Source organism: Anser anser, assembly GCF_964211835.1.
Source record: "Anser anser genome assembly, chromosome: 2".
Taxonomy (NCBI): Eukaryota; Metazoa; Chordata; class Aves; order Anseriformes; family Anatidae; genus Anser; species Anser anser.
Window position 1 is genome coordinate 74,104,662 of NC_139721.1, and position 22,275 is coordinate 74,126,936.

At 38.6% G+C, this 22,275-nt stretch overlaps 1 protein-coding gene across 1 annotated transcript in view; it reads right to left on the bottom strand.

Moving 5' to 3' along the window:
- Window positions 1-22,275, bottom strand: part of ABCA13 (ATP binding cassette subfamily A member 13) — a 181,285-nt gene that overhangs the window by 68,070 nt on the left and 90,940 nt on the right. Inside the window, exons 37-41 of the mRNA XM_083822790.1 lie at window positions 4,655-4,901; window positions 3,562-3,651; window positions 2,695-2,767; window positions 980-1,098; window positions 514-601 (exon numbers count right to left, since the gene is read on the bottom strand). Coding sequence (XP_083678916.1) covers window positions 514-601; window positions 980-1,098; window positions 2,695-2,767; window positions 3,562-3,651; window positions 4,655-4,901 — 617 coding nt within the window. The remainder of the gene's footprint in view (window positions 1-513; window positions 602-979; window positions 1,099-2,694; window positions 2,768-3,561; window positions 3,652-4,654; window positions 4,902-22,275) is intronic.

A 22,275-nucleotide genomic window follows, 5' to 3' on the forward strand; every position in this document is an offset into this window, starting at 1 on the left:
ATAAATGCAAGGTAGTACACTTGTCACGCAGAAGTAATATTCGCAGAAATTCTATCTTGATTTTTAAGGATTTTTCGTCTTAAGGATAAGAAGGGAAAAAAAGACATGTAGCAAAGAAAAATATTTATTACAGAAATGAAACAAGCATCAGTAACAATTAATTTCTGAGAAGTTCAATGGACATTTTTCAATTCTGACATTAACTTTTTGTAGAACACAAACAAATAGAGAAGATTTGAACTACCTAAAAAAAAATTTAAAGGTGAGCTCAGACAGACTTTGAAAGAGGTTCACAAGAAAACTGTATCATTAAACTCATTTAAAATTTTTCAGAACACAAGGGAATATTAATATATTTATGAACAGAGAAATGGACTACACTAGTCAGAGAGTTTTTCTCCCAATTTTTTAATGCAAGGATTTCATATAATGATTTATTATTTGCTAATTGCAATGAAGTCTGGAGACTGAAGAGGTAATACATACATACATACACAAACATGCAACCCTTACCTTAGCCAGAGGCTTAGATTTGATCTTATTCAATTTTTGTTCTTGAAATGCAGAGACTTTCCTCCCTCCAAAAGACCAACCACCATATCTGTTAATAGACAATAAGGTAATAGCATGCCTTAAGCTCTGTCTTCCTTAGCAATCTTTTCTTGCAATGATAAAGTGGAAATATCTATATTAACACTATATTTTTCAACTGAACTCACTGCATGGCAAGAAGAGCCAGTGTATACCTGGAAGGAATTGTCATGCAGCTGCTGGAGGAAACTCTGAGAAGTCACCATGGAGGCGACTCCATGTTACCTTAGCCTGGCCATACACTTTAATAACAACCAATAAAGGCAACTGCCCCTTACACACCCAGTAACACAGACATGTGATTTGGATTAGGAAGTACTGTGGTTTTTTGTTTGTTTGTTTGTTTTATATACATAAGCGATAAACCACACAGACATTTTAGGGTTACCTTGCTTTATTGGAAGACCTCACTAAATATTCTTCCACAAGGAACCCTGAAAGATTATACAGAATATGTCCTTGCTTATTCTTCACATAGAGAACAGAGGTGTTGAAACTTGGACACATCTGGAAAAAAGTATAACGTAAAATATTTAATACATAAAATAAGTACAGGGCTCCTTAAAAATCAGTGGCACTACATTTAACCATTTTTTTAAAATTTGCACGTAGTTTTTACAGCATTGCTTGTCAACTGGATTTGCCTCTTTCAGCTTTGATGACTTTTCAATAAATTATGTGTGGTTTTATGTTTATAAGGCATTTCAAATAATTGTAGCTGTTACCTACACGAGAACCACCTTTGATATCTCTTGCAACCCTGTAAATCATTTTTGAAAACATCAAAACTTAAAAATAAGTTTAGAAAGTTGTATAGCAATGAAAAAGGCAATGAGACTTCTATTCAATTCTTGTTCCTGAAAAGAAACAAAAAAAAGGCACTACATGAATCTGGATGAAAACAAAATTTTGATTCGTGCAATATGCTTCTAAAAGTTTCACTGAGGGACTGCAGTAGAGAAAAAGGGAAGATGTTTTCTAGCAATTCAGTGGGACATTCTCACAACCAAAGAAAAAGAGACAAGTATTATGATAAGATACCTGGGAAACCTCATTAAGTATATAATGCATAAAACCTGAAAATTTGTAATGCTCATTTGACATCTCAACCATCCGCAAGCTAAAATTCACTCTTTAGTGAAGTCATTCTGATTTACCATAGCTCACAAATAAAATTTTTGTCCCCATTGTCAAGTGACTTCTCTCCTTTGAACTTTCACAGTTAATGGGCCTCTCCCCGAGCTTGAGTTTCGATTGCCATTTTATTTAAGCTTCTTGTATTCTAGGTATCTTTCTATAGTATTAGAAGAAAACTTGTTCCTTGCCCAGAAAAAAAATAGTTCCCCCTTCCACGAAACTATATTGCTATATTTCAGATGCAACTCTTACTGTAAATAACTTGTCTCTTTCATAAAGATATAAATAGTTGATGCAATAGTCCCATCCAGGCAAATAAATTAGACAGTTCAGACTCAGTTTCATATTCCCGGTTATTACTCAACCTAAGAATAAGTCAGCTGGAAAACTCACCAGTCAAGGAGGTCAGGAATTCATTATATTTTTCAAAATCTGTTCTTTCCTGAAGAGCTCTTTTATTTTCAGATATACAGTCCAATGCAAAAATAAACTAACAATTAAATCTTAGTCAGATGTAGATTCCCTGGTAGCTTGCCCTTCCCTTTGGGAGTAGGTAGTCTACCACATAATCAAGTTTTATCCTTGTTTTATCTGACTATTTTTTAAGCAATGTCCTATATCAGGTTTAAAGTTCCATCTGCTGGAAATAGTTCAGCTGTCTTTGATTCCTTTTACTTCAGGTCAATCTGTAGCCTTCTCTAGTATGTATGCACACACACACACACAAACACATATATATGCAACAAAAGCATGCGTGCAACCTCTTTCCCTGAAGACTTCAAAAGATGTAGGCCAAACATTAAATGAAACAAAGAAATATCTCATCAGAAAAAAGCCAGTGCTCTGAGGGTTTACTTTCTCATCTCTTTCTCTACCTCTTCAAAAAGAATAGTCAAAGTATTATATAACACACACACACACACCATTTTTACATATATACCTGCACACACTTATACATGGACATACCTCCTGTTCAGACACACATCTACATGAATCCTGGGGTGAAGAAGATTCCATCTGCCAACACGAATTATTTTTTCTAATGGGAATAAACATAATGATAGACACAGCCATTATGAGAAAGGAGTACATGACTCTACGGAAGAAATCCACAGAGTAACAAGTATATCTGCAATCTTCAGCAAGTTCTTAGTATTTTATCACAGTGGCAGCTGTGTCTGAAGGTATATCAATTTTGCTCATTTGAATCAAGGTGGATTCACAACAAATATTTATGTGAGTAAAGCAACAAATGAGCTACCTGCTTTGTGTTTGCATCAGTAAATTAACTAAAGCATGGTAGCTATTTTGTACTCCTGACTTTGGACACCTGGAATTCTTCCTACCATTGTAATTATTGTCTAACCTACATTCATATGGACAACAGACTTGATCAAAATCCTCCTGAAATAAATGGGAAAGCTGTCGCTAAATTCTAACAGATTAGGATCAGACTTTTAACAGTGAAGCCTACTTACATATTCTACCTAGATACTAGCTCCTCCATCAAAGTGGATTTGACATTAACCTCACACTGCCAATAAAAGCCTAAGACAGTCCACACTACATAGCAAAATATATTTAATTTACCACTTCTTTACAACATTTGTTTTTGTGTACTATTTTACCTTTTTTTTTTTTTTTTAGGTATATGCATTCAGCAAAATTTGTTCCTAGTCTCAACTTTAGGCTAATTAATTTTTACTGTTACATTTCATGGAAAATATGCTAGATTTATTGATTTCTTCACTACTGTCATAGTCTCCATTTCAAATTAGCAGCAAGTGTTAAATCAGTATAGAGCATTTTGAATCAGTTACATTATACAGTTACCCTTGCTTAGAATGCATGCATGTGTGGTCCCAGTCAAAGAAATATCTCAGCAGAATCTGAGAAAGGTTTCCTAGGTTATCATCTTCAATGCTGTTCAAATTGGGCCACGGCATCGGAGGATGGAAAGGGGAAAGAAACACAAACATGTTACAATGTCTAGTTCTATTAACTTTAAGCCTCATGATTCTACATGTTTATCAAGAAATTAAAGAACTATCAAATCCATGCATAGGAAACATACCAAAACAACAAAATGATCTCATTTCATAAACTGCTTGTGAACATGTAAAGAAACTTCAATACAAACATGCATTCCTAGCAGCACATTTTAGGTAATCTATGTTTCATTTATAAATTTAAACATCATCACATTATCTTTATGAAGGTATCTGGATATTTGTCCAGTAGATAAAACAATCTGTGTGATATGCGCTTAATACAGAATAATTCAGAGATGACATATAGGTACTGTAGATAAAAAACTATAATACAAAATAGTCTAGTTGGTTTCAAAGCTTAAAAAAAAATAGAAAGTGGAGGTTCATTTAGAAGGGCACCAAGCTTTCTTAGTGCTCTATGGCACTGTCAAAGATGAGAAATTTTGAGAAAATTACTTCAGACCTAATCAACTAAATAAGTTGAAGCATGCAAATGCTTGTTTAAATGCACTTAGTCATTTACATATAAATGGTCATGACTTGTATTGAAACTGATTGCCCAATCCAAACTGCTCCAAAATCTTTGTCTTTTCCTCCAGCAAATCCTTTGCACAATGTTTTTCCATTTTTATGTCCCCCTCATAATAATCTATTAAAATGTGCTAAACAACCGGAACATAAATAAAAATAAAAATAAAAATAAAAATAAAAACATAAAAATAAAAATAAAAATAAAAATAAAAATAAAAATAAAAATAAAAATAAAAATAAAAATAAAAATAAAAATAAAAATAAAAATAAAAATAAAAATAAAAATAAAAATAAAAATAAAAATAAAAAGTAACCTACTATAAGAAATATTCATTAAAATATGAGAACTCAAGGGTAAAGATCCCAGAACCCATGATACTGATGAAGATTGATGAGCCCCTTACCTAAAGAACGATTCTGCATTCTTGTAAAGTCTTGGTGTCAGCTTGAGAGAAGGATAAGCAATAGCCAGCGGCTTCACGCTAAACAAGGCCATTGCCAGTGCAACAAAGATGATGGGCAGCAGCACGTTTGACAGACTTCCTCTCCAGTCTCGCCTGGCGTGGTGAAACCTCTTGATCAGAATGGCAACTATTTGTGCAAGAACAAGATTGGCTCCACACACATGTGAGGCCCCCGTCAGTGAGATATCTGTGTGACAAAACCAAAACAAAACAAACTTCTGACAAACAAGGCAAATCAAATTAACCTTGCCTGTATTACATTTTCAAATATAGAACACAATAGCCTTTTTGACAGAAAAGCAAAACTATACAAATTTAGTATTCTCCTGGATGAAGCAGTACGAACCTCTCCCCACACACCATTAAAAAATAATTAGCTCTGCCTACAAAGGGAAAACAGATCTTCAGCCAAGGTATCTTTGTAGCTCCCTGTACGCAGCTGAAGGAGTACTGAATACCTATTGCCCAGAGGTCTTTGAACTGGCACAACTATTTCTTGTGCATTGCCACTTTTGCCCCTAGACAAATGACTGACAAACATGGCCTGTATTAGCACAAAGTTCGTGATCCACTCTGACTGAAATCAGTGGCAACTTTTCCACAGGATTTCAACATGACATCTTCAGAGTATGTAACAGAGAATCATAGAAGCGAGAGAGGTGGATTCTTGTAAAAACATTCCCTACATTCTTGTGCCCATAGAGGACTGCTAACAGTTATTAATGTGCTCGTCAAAGCAATTTTCATAATCCCACTCATGGGCTGTCCCTCATATTCCCATGGGAGTGTTTCTGCAGCTTATTAACATCTCACCAAACACACATTTTCCTGATATGCTCTACCTGAATTTCATTTTGTTGCTCTTTGTTAAACACTTTTGAGAAACACCAATCCCTTTGCCTCCATTTTAGATCCCAATGACTTTTAGGTATGTGCAGGCTATTACCACCACCTCCTGTGGCCTTGCCAAACTGAACATACCTCCAGCCTCTTTTTCTCCTTAGAGTATAGCAGTCTCCCGTAGATTTATTACCACAGGTATTTGCACTGTAGCAAGACTAAAGAGACTGTTTATCATAGTGCTCAAAGACATAGCATATTTTACAATCCCTTGTGATTTGTCTCTTACTGCCTTCTGTTCTATGTACTGAGACAACTATAAACAGCATTTCCAAGTTACATTTTAACAACTGCTTGTATGAGAGCCTTCACATAACTTCAAATTAACTGCCCTTCACTTTGCACTGTTTCTTCTGGTTTACTAGAATTTTAATCCCAGAAGACAGAGCTGTGGGATAAAAGAGGGGAGGAGATGGCAGAAAAGACAAGTTGAATTTCCAACAGAGTAGCCATTGAACAATGCAGCTCAAATTCTGTGCTCTGTGACAACCAGTATGTGGACTGTAAACTTACGATTTCTTATATTAAAAATTACATGTGCTTTTTATGGAAGATTTTAATTAGTCATCAAGTAGACGTTATGGGAAATGTCAGCTTCTAGGGTTTGGGCATACAGCAGAGGATGAAGTCAAGTGGGACTTCATGGTGACATGGGATACCTTGTGAACTTCCCAACACAAAGACTTCTGGAAAAGATAAAGATCACATCCACCTTCAAGATAAGCAAAAAGAAGGATCCTGGTAAATAAATGCTGGTCAGCCTCAGTCTCTGGGATGGTTACGGATGAAATCTCCCAGGAAATCACACCCAAGATATGAGAAACAAGGTGCCTGGGAATAGCCAGCAAGGCTTTACCAAGGTCAAATCCTGCCTGGCCCAACTGAGAGCTGTGAAGACAGGACCTGTTTGGTGAATGAGGGATGATCAATGGACGATGTTTCCCTTGACTGAACACAGCTTGTGACATGGCCTCCCGCAGCATCCTTAGAACAAATAGGGTGAGTAAGACTACAAAGATGACTGACCATGCTGTTCTGCACCACACTATGGGCTGGAGTAGCAGTACTGGGTCCGGCCAAGGAACAGTTGGTTACTGATGCTGTCCATCAGAGCCAATAGTGGGGAAAACACTGGCTGACAGTTCTGGTTAGCACATGCATGTGCACACAGCCACACCGGGTGGGGGCCTGCACTGTTTGGAGGTGACTGTGGGGCTCGGCACTGGGATGAAGGACACCTTCCAGCAGGATTGGCGGGCAGAGTCAGTTCAGCAGCAGCACCCAGGGGCCCTAGTAGCACCAGGGAAAAGGGTCACTTCTCAGGGAAAAGACAAAGAAGAAACAAGCAAAAGATGGAGCACAGGAAACTCTGACTCAATAAATATATGAGGACAAAAATTGCTGTCATGGAGACCAACACATCTCAAAATCAGGACAAGACCCTGAATAACCTGCTCTAGCTTGACCTGCCTTGAGTAGGTGGTTGGACAAGATAATCCCCCAAATGTTTCTTCAGACCTTAATAGCTTCTGTTTCATTCAGATTTCAATTACTTCTAAGTAATTAATTTTGCTTTTATTACTGGAAAATAAAACAGTATTTATTCTTTTAATTCTGCAACTGAATAGCTTTTTGTTTTGTTTTTTGTTTGTTTGTTGTGTGTTTTTTTTTTTTCCCTACAGATTCCCGTAGAATAGAAATTCTGTCTGTAAGCAGTTCTAATCACAGATGTATCTTACTAATTTGACAGTTGGTAGAAATAGGATTTAGGATTTTGGTCCATTATGGAGAAAAAAGCAACAAAATTCAGATCCTGGTCCAGTATTGAAGTGCCCCAATCAAGAACACTTACATTTGGGGTTTGGAACTTGGCTTTTCTATAATTTAGGTAGTAGCAGAAGACAATCTTAGTAAAAGAAGAAATTCTTTTTTAAGCAAATTTCTTATGAATGTATTAAGCTTTTTGAATTATTATAGTGAGATTTTCAACAGATGACTCAATACAGAAATTGAGACACTTGGAAGCAGAACAATTTGCAAGGGATGGGCGTTTTTAGAATAAATGAGATCCTGTAAGCTCTTCCAGCTGAGCATCCCCGAAATTGTAAAATAACTATCTCTCATTTATCAAAGCAATGAAATGCCGGAAAAGGACAGAGAAGCAGCATAGAATTGAAATATCTGCCATAGTCCCAGACCTGTTCACAGATTATAAACTTGAAATGTGAGTGAAAAATGCTTCAAAATATTTGCCCCTTTGAATCTCTGAAAGAGGACTATGACAATTATTTTCTGGGGGCAGAAAGGGAAAACAAAGTTATCATTCATGTTATTTCTTGGCAAATGGAACAGAGAGAAATGATAACAAATTAATTCAGATTGCAATAGGAAGAGAAACTGTCGCCCTGAATAAAAACAATGGTTCATTTTGTCCAACATCCTGACTTTTACTCAGTATTTCTAAAGCTGGCCAGCCAAGATATATCACAAGAAGATACATTATATTAAAAGTATTTATTTGCCCTAGGCATTTTTTTTCTTTTTAAAATTATTGTCTTTTCTAAGAAAGTATGTATTTCAATTTATCCACAAGGAAGGTGTCAAATAGTCTTTCTGAATCAAATTTCAATCTTTGTGACCTTAAATTCTGTCATTCCACTGTGTTTCAAGTTAAAAAACAAAACAAAAACCACCTTGTTCATCTGTTTTGAATTTATTCTGTTTGATGGAACTGGATATGCTCCTAAATCTTGCTCTGGGGAGATAGATTACAGAAGTTCCCAATCTATCTTCTGCATAAACAATCTCAAGCTCTCAGTATCCTCTTATAAAATCTTTATAGTCCTAATCAACCTCCACCACTTGCCTCAAGTCCCCTTGTATTACTGCTGTATCAGTCTTGAGACATACTGTGTTCAGCACGGCTGCCTATCACAAGTGGAAGCACTACTGATTTATACAATAGCATTATGCATTCTTGTACCGATCACTTGTGTTTTCTAGGCATCGTACAATTTTGTTTGGCTGTAGACATGCAGTACCCAATATAACTTCTGAGATTCCTTAGGTATTAAATCACTCGGAAAAAGAAAAACTTGAATAGTATTTATACATACACCTGACATTTAACCTTTCATGTTCAATAATCCTATATGCAGTATCTACTTTACTTTTCTTTTAACTAGAACCTACAAAATTATGCTTTGCTTTATAAAGCGTGTAAGTAATTTACCATCATAAATGAAGCACGTATTTATGGGAACAATTTCTGATTACGACTGGTAATCATACAGTCTAGAAGACTAGAACAAGACCAGCTGACCTCTCTGTTATGAAGTCAATTTTTATGCAGAAAGCTTATGGAAATATTCTCATTAATAATTTAGATCACAAAATTAAAAATCTGACCCAAATGTTAGGAGCTGTCTTTCTTGACTTATGATTGCAATTAAATGCAAGAAGTGCAATTATGTTCACAATTAAGTTGTACTTCCCAACCATCCAGACTCTCCTTTATATTTTGGAAAAGATTCTTGGTGTTTTCCAATTCTTATAGTTAATATCAGGGAAACAGAACAAGTCCTAAATTTCAGAACAAAGTTTCTGAAAATCCTTATCTATAGACTGCTCTACAGTTAGTCGTAGAACCAAAAATTAAAAATTCAACTTCATGTTCTGGGCCCTGGACTTCAGAATGAGTCTCAGTGGGCCTGAATATCATTAAGACAGAATAACTGACATCTAGGTAACTGTAGAGCTCGTCAGTAAAATTAACATATTTTGAAGCTAAAGCACAGTTTTCTGTCACTAAACAATCTTGTAAGGAATCCTCTTCACAACTCAAATCTCCCAAGTCTCTTCAAGCCAGACAGTTGACTGATCAGAGAATTTCCTTCCTTTATCAAACACATTCTTATTGCTTAAGATGCCATCACTTAAGATGTGTAGGGCACCGAGAGAACAGCATGAAGTACACAATTGATTTGTGATGGAAATCCAAGAAAGAACCAACATAATCAGAAAAACATATTAAAAAACATATTGAATACTCTCACCTGCCTCCCCCCCCCATCCCCAATCCAAACCCACAACCTGAAAAACCATCCTCAGAAAAGGACAGACAGCAGATGACAGACTTGCAACCTCTTTAAGCCCCTCGTTTTTGCATTCTGCAGAGAAATGAGCATGAACAAAAGCTCATCTGTAGCCAAGATTAGGAAAGGAATATGGTAAACCTCATTCAAACTACCTAATTCTCTATTTAGAAGAAATGAATACTCGTGCCAGGCCTACCCACAGCAACCTGTAAGGGACTGGAGAACTAGTTACGCACCCTTATACTTAAATCTCAAAGAGATGGGAGTACCAGAGGAAATGTATCTGTCCTTCACTGTCTTAAAGAATCATAGAATGATTAGGAAAGGAAAGATACAGCCATAGAATCACAGATTCCTAGAATGGTTTGGACCCCAGCTTTCCTGTAGGCTCGTTTTAGGTACCAATAGGCTGCTATAAGGTCTCCCTGGAGCCTTCTCTTCTCCAGGCTGAACATCCTCAGCTCTCTCAGCCTTTCTTCATCAGAGAGGTGCTCCAGTTCTCTGATCGTCGTGATCGGAGTACCTCCTCTGGACTCTTTCCAACAGGTCCACGTCCTTCTTGTGCTGGGGGCCTCAGAGCTGAACACAGTACTCCAGGTGGGGTTGCACAAGAGCAGAGAAGAAGGGGAGAGGAGAATCACCTCTCTTAACCTGCTGGCCATGCTTCTTTTGATGCAGCCCAGGATATGTTTGGCTTTCAGGCCAATGGCATTCAGGGGTGTATCAGAAAGGTTGTGCTTAGTAGGTCAAGAGAAGTTCTCCTCCCCCTCTACTCTGCCCTGGTGAGACCACATCTAGAATATTGCATCCAATCAGGGCCCCTCAGTTCAAGAAGGACAGGGAACTGCTTGAGAGAGTCCAGTGCAAAGCCACGAGGATGATTAAGGGAGTGGAGCATCTCCCTTATGATGAAAGTCTGAGGGAGCTGAGTCTCTTTTGCTTGGAGAAGAGGAGACTGAGGGGTGACCTTATTAATGTTTATAAATATGTAAAGGGTGAACGTCAGGAGGACAGAGCCAGGTTCTTCTCGGTGACATCCAATGATAGGACAAGGGGCAACGGGTGCAAGCTGGAACGTAGGAGGTTCCGCTTAAACATGAGACAAAACTTTTTTATGGTGAGGGTGACAGAGCACTGGAACAGGCTGCTTGGGGGGGTTGTGGAGTCTCCTTCTCTGGAGACATTCAAAACAAACCCGGACACGTTCCTGTGTGACATGATTTAGGTGTTCCTGCTCCGGCAGGGAGATTGGACTAGATGATCTTTCAAGGTCCCTTCCAATCCCTAACATTCTGTGATTCTGTGATTGCCAGCTCACGATGAGCTTCTCATCCATCAACAACCCCAGGTCCTTATTCTCAGGGCTGGTCTCAGTCCATTCTCTGCCCAGCCTATATTTGTGCTTGAGATTGCCTCAGCCCAGGTTAAGGACCTTGCACTTGGCCTTGTTGAACCTCATGAGGTTCACACAGGCCTACCTCTCAAGCCTGTCCAGGTCCCTCTGGATGACACCCTTTCCCTCCAGTGTGTTGACCATACCACACAGCTTGGTGTCATCTGCAAACTTGCTGAGAGTGCACTCAGTCTCACTGTCCATGTCACCAACAAAGATGTCAAACAGCACAGGTCCCAGTATTGACCCCCTGATGAACACCACGCATTACTGATCTCCACTTGGACATTGAGCCATTGACTACAACATTTTGAGTATGACCATCCGGCCACTTCCTTATCCACAGAGTCCGTCCATAAAATCCATGTCTCTCCAATTTAGAAACAAGAATATCATGGGGGATAGTATCTAATGTTGCTCTTCCCCTATCCACCAATGCTGTAATCCCATTGTAGAAGGCCACCAAATTTGCCAGGCATGATCTGCCCTTAGTGAAGCCATTTTGTATGTCACTAATCACCTCCTTATTTTCCGTGTGCCTTAGCATAGTCTCCAGGAGGAATATAAAGTGCTTTTTAGAAGGGAAAGTGTAACACAAGGAGGAGTTAGAGGACAATAAATCTAAGCTCTGTGGTGTTTGTTGTTGTTGTTGTTATAGTTGGGGTTGTTTTGTTTTGTTTTACTGTTTCTTGCTGACTTTTTTATTTTTAAACAAACTATAGACAGAGGTGAATCCAAGCAACAACATTTGATCCTGGACATCACTGTTTGCATCTGGGATTTTCATTCAGATTTGTTGCAAGTAGAAAACACATTGTACAGACTCACATAAGGCACACAATTAAATGGCAATAGAAAATACATTGCTAATATCCACTAGGGAAAAGGAAAGAAACAAAACAGAGGTATAGTGGGTTTTGTCCCCTCCCTTCACTTTTTTTTTTTTTATTTTAGTCTTTCACAAAGCACTATCATTATCTGAAAAATATACAGTGCAAGACAATACATGCCAAAATGTTAGTTTTTTGGATACTAACTGAATTACCATTATCTAGATTATCAACAGCTCCTTAAATTGATATACTGCCATTGCTGACACAGATCAATCTATTAGAGGTGAAACTATGCAGTCACAGCTTCGACACTACAGGCATCTCTACAGCATGTGAGTACCCCAAAAAGATTAATTCCCGCTGCCTCACCTCTTCAACATTTTACAGATTACTAAGTGAACTTTGAAGAGAGGCCATCTGAATCCACCTCCTCCTACAGCAGTCCAGCATCAGTGAGTCCATTTCAATTTTCATTTATTCCTTCTTCTACCAAATAACATGGTATGTAGTTACTATACAAGCATGAGCAAGAAAAACTGATAGAAGCCAAGACATGAAGTGAACAGAGTTGGGAAACATTCATCCCATCTTTAGACTTGAGTGATTCAGAGCACATAACAGCTGAAGTTCCCTACTTAACCACTGAAATGAAGCAAATTGGAGCACATTAAGAAAGAACAGAAGGCACACTGTTACATGAAAATGATTCACAAAATAAAGAAGCAAAGACAACCTGAATGAAATCAACAGTGGAAGAATTTTAGAAGCTGCATACCTTTCCTATCATAATATAAAAGATAAGAAATATTTTATAATGGTATAAACTTGCAAATATCTACAAAATAATCCTAACAGGAGATTCCTAGTGTAAATAATAATCCAATTCAATGTTTTCTTATTCTTTCCAGGCATGCTGGAGCCTCATCCACATCCAGAACACCATCCATTAATTTCAGCTCTTTTATCAAGAACTTGTGCTTTTTCAGACTTAGAACATACTATTGTCTGCATTACATAGACACATAGCTGAGCACCATTAAACGTAATCTAAATATTTCTTAGCAATTATACGAATTGGTTACAAACTAAACATAAGATTGAAATTTTCCCCTCCTTTACATCTTCAGACATTTATGACAATTTATAGTATGCATGTTATACTTCTATTGTAAGAAGTATTAATTAAGGTATCTGTAATGCCCAAACAAGATACAAAGAAGGTAAGCCAGCCTCTTACATTCACAGATATATAACAGATACTGAAATATACTTAGCATTTTCTGATGGTCTTCACTATCTCACTTTCTATTTAATGCAAGAATACCCTGCCTCATACCACTGCAAAAATCCATTAAGCTTTCTCATCACTCATACCAAAATAACAGACATAGTATAAAAGTATACCTCATGAAGTATAAATGTCGCACCATGCAACAACACCTCATGTGTGGTAATAGATAAGAATTTTAGAACAGATGTGTATCACACTCACCATGTGTTTTAAGGGAAAACTTGGGGAAGCAAGAGTCCAATTGACATTTAGCTGGTAAATGTGGTAGCTAAAAAGTCAGTAAACTGAGTTCTCTGCTTTTAATTTATGGACCTGGTTTATAAATCTTACCTTCCCAACCTATATACCTGTTTTATCTACTCATTGCATTCAGCCTTAAAAGTAGACTGCAAGCTGTCAAAGGAAGTGAGAATCTGCTTTTTATTACTATTAGTCCACAGGGTGTCTGAAACAACAGAACTTGACTTTAGATCGGGTTTCCAAGGTACCACTGCTAGTATAATCAACCATAACAGCCACCACAAAAGCTAGGAAAAAACCACCCTAGTTTCTGCTGAAGTGTTAGCTGATGTCAAAATACCACTTGTTATTTTTGCTAGTACCAAAATGGATAAGCATGTACCCATAAAAGAAACTAATCCGGGCATATAGTCATTTTGGACTGTAACACTTTGTGAGTAGTAAAAGCACCTACTTCAATTATTAAATAGATTTTGTGTAGAATAATTTTATAGTACAAAATACTTGATTTCTTCCTCTTTTCCAATCAGAAGGATGCAACTGTTTCAAGAGTGTAAAGAAATAGTAAACAATGGTGCTGCCTACCTACCTATTATCTTGCAAACCCCGAAGAGAATCAAAAAGGGGTTATTGCACATAGAACCAAGGGCCATCTAAACTAGTCTGGTCTTGATGGAGAACATAGTGCTGAATGCACTGCTCCCACCATTCACTTTTTGAGATAATTTCCTTTTCCTTTTAGAAGCTGTACTGGGTTAATGCAGCAAGGGTTTTGTTGGTTTGGGTTTTTGTTTGTTTGTTTTTCCCTTTTTTGTTTGTTTCTTTGATTTTTGGGGGGGGGGGGGGGGGCGGAAGGGGGAGGAGTGCAGGAGCAGCCTCTGCGAGAAGAATGCAGCAGCTGCCCCATGTCAGATAAGGGCCAGTTTCAGCCGGCTCCAAAAGGACCCGCTGCTGGCCAGAGCCGAGCCAATAAGCAATGTTGTTTGTGCCTCTGTGAGAGCACATTTAAGAAAGGGGGAAAGAAAACTGCTGTGGAACAGCAGCTGGGAGAAAGGAGTGAGAAGCAGCCCCGCAGCCCCCAAGGTGAGCTCAGCAGGAGGGCAGGAGGTGCTCCAGGCACGCAGCAGCAGTTCCCCTGCGGGCTGTGCAGAGGCCCCTGGTGGAGCAGGCTGTCCCCCTGCAGCCCACGGGTCCCACACGGAGCAGATCTCCACGCTGCAGCCCGTGGAGGAGCCCCCGGTGGAGCAGGTGGATGTGGCCTGGAGGAGGCTGCGGCCCATGGAGAGCCACCGCAGGAGCAGGCCCCGGGCCGGAGCTGCAGCCCGTGGAGAGGAGCCCACGCAGGAGCAGGGGGGCTGGGGGGAGCTGCCGCCTGTGGGGGACCTGTGCTGGAACAGTTTGCTCCGGGGGGATGGACCCCGTGGTACGGAGCCGTGTGGGAGCAGTTCCTGAAGAGCTGCTGCCTGTGGGAAGCCCATGCCGGATCAGTTCGGGAAGGACGGCATCCCGTGGGAGGGACCCCGCGTGGAGCAGGGGCAGAGAGTGACCCTGAAGGAGCAGCGGAGATGAAGTGTCAGGGACTGACCGCAGCCCCCATTCCCAAGAGCCATTTCGGGAGAGGAGGTGGAAGAGGGTGGATGGGGGGAGGTTGCTTTTAGTTTGTTTTCTCTGTTTCTCACTTCTCTAGCTTATTAGTAATAGGCGATAAATTTCTCTAATCTCCCTACACTGAGTCTGTTTTGCCCATGATAATGTTTGAGTGATCTTCACGTCCTTATCTTAACCCTTGAGCCCTTTTCATCGTATTTTCTCCCCCATTTCCTTTGAGGACGGGGAGTAAGAGACCAGTTCTGGTGGAGTTCGGTTCTCCTTCTGAGTGAAACCACCACAGAAGTGTAAATCAACACTCAGAAAGCTAAACTAAACCATCCAATCCATGCCTCTAGACTAAGGTAATAACATTTCAAGATTGATTCCAATTTAAACAATAGGGCTACAACCCACAGTCATTCTGCTGTGCTTGGTGAAGGGTCACCAGCCCTGGAGGTATTCAAAAGATGTGTAGATGTGATGCTTAGGGATGTAGTTTAGTGGTAGAATTCGCAGTGCTATGTTAATGGTTAGATTGATAATCCTAGAGGTCTTTTTCAACCTAAATTAGTCTGTGACTCTACGATTCTATGATTTAGTGAAAGAGCAGAAGAAAAGCACAAGCTGAATGTTCTCTCTACCTCAGCATAAAACATTAAATTCAAGATTTAATACTAAATATTAAATACAAAGTATTTTGAAATTTGACAGATTAAATATAGCAAGGATCGAGGGAACCATATCTTTGAACCTGGTGTTTTCAAATACTTCACACTGGTAACTCGCTTCCTAGCAAGGGGTTATTTAAGCTGTGGCTGTCCAGTTTTGTAGTGCAGATGAATTTTATTATGCAGCTGCTCAGTGTGCAGTTAGCGGCCTTTGTAGGCAAAACTTTGGAGTCGGTGTGTAAAGCACTCCGGAACAAGCCTCCTGGAATTGCTCAAAGAAAGCTGACAACAAATGGAGCAAACTTTTTAAGCAGGACCAGGATGTCACCTCAAAATACAAGGGTGACACTTAGCCACTTTAACTTTTACAACTTAGGCAAGAACTAGCTTACTGTGAACAGAGTACTTGGTCTAATGTATTGCATCATCCATAATTAAGAATATCTTAGATGCTATCTCTACTGGAGTTATTCTATTAACAATAAAATCATATCAGAATTTCTGCAGGGAAACAATTCCAAACTGAAAGATAACTGAGTTTTGCAAGAAGCTTGTTTTATTCAGACCCACAGCTATAGCAAACAATTGAAAAATGTATTTGATGAATAGTCTCTGTCCTCAGGCATCCTGGTAACTCATAAATAGTGGTATTAAACTGCTACAGGGATCTCGATTAACAGAGCCAACTGGTTTTTTTTTTTCTAATGCCTCCAATGAATATGGTAACCTGGACAAATTGCAAAACAGAGAGACAGACAGAAAAAAAAAGTATGGATGGAAATTACCACCAATCACAGAAGTACAACACAAGGTTATATATCATAAAGTTGCACTTATATATTTCAAATGAGGAATTAACTGGCAGCAGTACAATATACAAATCTTATCAAGTTGTCACCTTGTGACCTATATAAAGTTATTGCCCGAACAGTTAGCAAAATGAAGTGCAGCCCTAAGTGCTGGCTGCTTGGCATGCTGACTGAATTTACTCTGGATATTTTTCCTGTAACTCCTAAACCAGTTTGTTGTTTGCTTTGAGAAATAAAAATCTTGTCCTCCCACAGAATCTAAAAACCATATATGCGATTATTGGTAATGCCCTCCCCTGAAAACAAGAAGCTAGCAATTACTCCTGTGGTTCTAGTGGTAACAGTATGAAACAAATCCAAATAAATCAAGAAATCTTAAATAATACTCCAGCTCAAAACTTTATCAGCAACCTCAGGAATGCAAAGACAATAATTTTCCAAACAAGGAAAATACCAGCACAACTGAAGTTAATCCAATGATTCTGTAATTAAATCGTAAATGCTAAATTGAAGTACTAAAATGCCTTAGGAAAACCGACATTATTAACAAAAAAAAGGGGGTGGTTACCCTTACTATATGTTATGTTCTCTTTCTACACTCTTACTTGGTTAAGTACATCACAACAGAAATATTATCAGCTCCATCTAAACTATACAAAGTTTGTTTGCATGTGATGAATGATTTTTGAGGCACTTAGTGTGTTCTACAGGGGAAAAAAATTGTAAAAAAAAAAAACCCCTTATGTTCCCATGGCATGAGCATTCTTTCAAAAACTTCTACCTGTGAACATGGAAATTTAAGTTTAAAAGGCATTCTCAATATTTTTGAATGTTCAAAGATCAGATTTGAGACCATCTAGGGAACCTGAAGGTGCACAAATCCATGGGAACTGATGAGCAGGGTCCCAAGAATCCTGAGGGAACTGACAGATGAAGAGGTGAAGCCACTATCTATCCATCATAGTTGTGAAGTCGTGGCAGTGCAGTGAAGGTCCCACTGACTGGAAGAGGGGAAACATAACCCTATTTTTAAAAAGGGGAAAAAAGGAAGACATCGGTGCCCAGCAAGACCATAGAGCAGGTCCTCCTGCAAACTATGCTAAGGCCCATGGGAAATAAGGAGCTGACTGGCAGCAGCCAACATGGCTTCATTAGAGCAAATTGTGCTTAACAAATTTGGTGGCCTTCTACAACAGACTTACAGCATTGTTGGATAAGAGAAGAGCAGCTGACATCATGTACCTGAACTCGTGCGAAGCATTTGATTCTGTCCTGCTGTTGTTGTTTAACCCAGCAGGCCGCTCAGCACTACCCAGCCACACACTCACTGGCAATGTCTGCTTGTAGCCCATAAAGCCAAACATATCCTGGACTGCATCAAAAGAAGCATGGCCAGCAGGTTGAGGGAAGTGATTATCCCCTCCCCTTCTTCTCTGCTGTTGTGCAACCCCACCTGGAGTACCGCATTCAGTTCCGAGGCCCCAGACATAAGATGGACATGGACATGCTAGAATGAATCCAGAGGAGGGCCTCCGATCAAAGATGATCAGAGAACTGGAGCATGTCTCCTATAAAGACAGGCTGAGGGAGTTGGGGTTGTTCAGCCTGGAGAAGAGAAGGCTCCAGGGAGACCTTATAGCAGTCTTCCCGTACCTAAAGGGGGCCTACAGGAAAGCTGGACTTTTTACAAGGGCACGTGGTGATAGGACAACGGTTTAAACTAAAATAGGGTAGATTTAGAATAGACATTAGGAAGAAATTCTTTACTCAGAGGGTGATGAGACACTGGAAGAGGTTGCCCAGAGAAGCTGTGGATGCCCCATCCCTGGAGGTGTTCAAGGCCAGGCTGGATGGGGCTTTGGGCAACCTGGTCTGGTGGGAGGTGTCCCTGCCCATGTCAGTGGTTGGAATTAGGTGATCTTTAAGGTCCTTTCCAACCCAAACCATTCTATGATTCTATGATTATGATTCGTATAAACAATTTGCAACTGCAATACCTGTTCAGAAGAAAGCACACACAAGCTCCAAAATAGTGTTCTAGAATCACAGCAATAATCAATCCAGAATTAACATTTTTGTGGGATTTTGTAATGCAAAAAGAATTTTCTTAGTGAAGTAACAGAGACAAGAGAACACAGACACTCCATGAAGCTTTTTCTGTTTTAGAAGGAAAAGTAAGCATACTTGGTCTTGATAATCATTTCTTTAAAAAAAAATTGACCATTTACATTAAGTTACTTACGTGATTGAAGTTAAAGGATCTACATTTGTAACAGCAAATAATGCAACAATGCAACAGCATTAACAAAGCAAAATGTGTTAAAATATTTGTACGCATGTGTGTACATACACATACATCATCTATAAAATATATATAAATAGATATGTACACAGGCACACTTGCAAAAAATAAAATCTATATATTAGATACTCAACCTGTAATTTAAAACAATGCAAGGAACCACCAGAATTTACTTCTGCCACCCTGTTACTACTGCTTCAGCTATTGCCCTGGCTGGAAGATGAAGGCTGTGCAGTGAGTGAGGCTGCCATTTCTTTTTATGCTCAGTAAGTCAGAGTGACACACCCTGAGGGACCATGGCAGAATTGCTGGATACAGATTTTCTACATCAGACAGTTAACCTATACTTAAAACTATATATTCCACATACTATACTTCCACATTGAACGCTACAAATCATTTACATAAAAACTTAGCCTATTATTTCACTTTCCTTCCTCACTAGAAGTCTTTCTCTGGTGATTAACCCAAAGTGTTTTGGCTGCATGTACATGAATTACGGTAATTCCCTTTATGCTTTCAAAAACTTCTGCTGTACCCTCATCAATCTTCTCTTTAGAGAGAACGAGATTCTCATTTGAGGAGAATCTAACTCTGGACAGAGAAGACCCAGAGGTGTTGAAGCTGGTGGGAGTTCACATTAACAACCTCATCAATCTGAGGTGACTCATACTCCAATTATATTGTGAAATCCCTAAGAGAACAGGGCTCCTTACATATATGGCTGCAGCTGACTACTTCAGCACTGCCATACACTCACAGTCACTGTTTAGAAAATAAATTATTCTTAGAATTAGGATAAGTAGCCTGCCCAACATGCCTTTGATGGTTCATACTATTATCCAAATTTCTTAAATATACAAGATACTCAGACCACCATTTGCCTTAAAATCTGTTCCCATAAAACTGGAATTTTCCCCTACATCCATTCAGAGCTGATTAAATATATTGTGTTTTGTGACTTACGTTGGCCACTTCTTCTTGCAATACAGAATTAATTAACAAAGTCTTTGTTTTCATAACAATTAATAAGCAAGCTTAACACAGACAGGCTGGCAGAAAAATATCATCTGTATTGTCAAATGTGCTTGTTTCCCCTCAGAAAGGTGTTTCAAATTTAGTTCATACATTAAATCACCTTGTACATTTTTGTGATTGATAATTTACATGATGAGTGAACATAGAGCTTTTGATGCTGATGTTTTATAACATTCATGAAAAGTATTGTAAACTCTTTACCAAAGAGCCTCCTTGATTTACAAATATCATCCTATTTCACAGTACGTTAAGTTTTATTACACCATTTCTCCCCCTTCACTGTATTTCCATTCCCTTTATTAGAGCTAAATTTAGAATAGGAAACAACCATTTCTTTAAACTCAGAGATATCCCTTTATAAAGATATGGCCCAACCATTTGAGTCTGAGTCCTACCCACAGTACTGCATATTTACCAAGCGTGATTCAAGTGAACATACGGAATTTTTAACATTAAAAAGGGGCCCATAAAATAGAGTAATAAGCAAGACTGAAAAAAATGTCTGCAGACTAGGATGCCTTCAGAAGAACGCAAACAATTTATTTAAAATGATGACAATATTCAGCTGTTGAGTCTAGTCATAAACAGTAAACATTTTCTGACATTATATCTGAGACTGTTTTAATTATCCAAGAGTCAAAATTTTCTCCAATAGAAAAGCCCCATATTATTAGGGACAGAAATAATCAGTTCATCTTGAACATTAGAAGTAAATGCTATCTTTGGAAAACTCATACTACTGTAAGCAACAGTAAGAGCATGAAAAAAAAGGGTATCACCATTTAAGCTAAGAAGTAAAAAAGCTAAGAAGATAGGTGTGGCAAAAAACACATTAACATTACACCAGGGAACCCATCACCTTGTTCTTTAACTTGCAGTTGCCTCTCAGGCAACAGATTGTCACATATTGCATATAGTGAATACAGATTTTCTGAGATGTTGCAAATATGAAAAAAAATGGTATACCACTAAAAAAAACACAATGGCAAGGTCATTCACAAAAGCAGAAACAATACAGGAATCCTGTCTGCCAGCTCTCATCTATCTTCTGAGGAAGAGTTCTGAAGAGTTCTCTTACTTTTTTTTTTTTACTTTTTTTTTTTTTTTTTGTAAGAATTGCTTAGGAATCATTATGGCATGAAATGGAAGACAAACAGTCCTTCAGAGTGGAGAACAAGCCTCTTGAATATTTCATTAAAAGAGAATTTTAAAAATACTGTGAAAGATCGTAAAGACTGGCAGGCAATACCTTCTCCCTGTCTGTAGCTGTTGTAATAGCCTCGACAAAATATAGGAACCAAAAGAAAACCTTGAATGTAAGGAAAGGTTGGAAAGCTCATGTATACATGAGAGAGCCAGAAGGGAGCACTATCAAGTCTGAGGGAAAACAGCCTGTATGAACAGCCATGTATGGCTGTATGAAAACAGCCATGCTGTCAAGGAGAAGTCAGAGGGCTAATATGCAAGACATCGGAGCTACACAGGGAAGATGGTTGGTCACTTGGCAATCAAGGTGCTAAGGAAGTTCATGTACTAACAATTACGTTTGGATTAATAAAGCACTCTTAGTGCATCTACACCTATTTGTATCTTTTGTCCTTCAGCCCCAAGAAATACCTGAGCATAGTGGATGAGCTTCTGAGCTATTTTATGCCTGAAACAGGCATTACTAATAGCTAACACATCCAACAATTTAGATTATGACAAAGGCAAGGGAGCAAGTTACTGGAACAATCAGGTTCAAAATATTTGCATAAGGCAGCAAGAGCTGAGAGATTTTAACATCAAATACAATTTTCTGTTTAGAAGACATTAGAGATATGTAGAAATTCAACAGTTATCACCATCAAAATTACACACATATCAATTCTGGTGACCCACAAAAAAAAAAGTCTCTCTAAATGACCATGTTTCCTCTGTGCAGAATAGAAAAAGCGCCATCTATTTCATCATAAGATGGGGCGATGCAACACTTTTCTTTATGAGTTTTAATTAGTTAGAAATTGAAAATTTCAGTAAACTTCAAACCACAACGTCAAGTCTGGATCTAGGTCTACAGCACGACACATTTCTTCAAGTATACCTTTCAGTCGAAACGAGACCTACATTTTAAGGACAAGGAAAAATACCAAATTACACTGTGAAGGAAAGCAGTTACTAACTCACAAGGGTGACTTTTCAATGGAACCAACTCAATTCCATCAGTAGAATATATTCATGAGCAATTAATGATTTTCAAAGTAGAAATTCCAGAAGGGATTATCATTTTGTTCTCTGGCACTTTAGTCCTTGCAGAAAACTACTGTCATACTTTTAAATTGAGAACATTTTTTGGCAGGTGGTTTATTATTTTTTACTCTAGGGCTGCAGGAAGCAAATGGGCGCTGTGAGGAAGGCAGG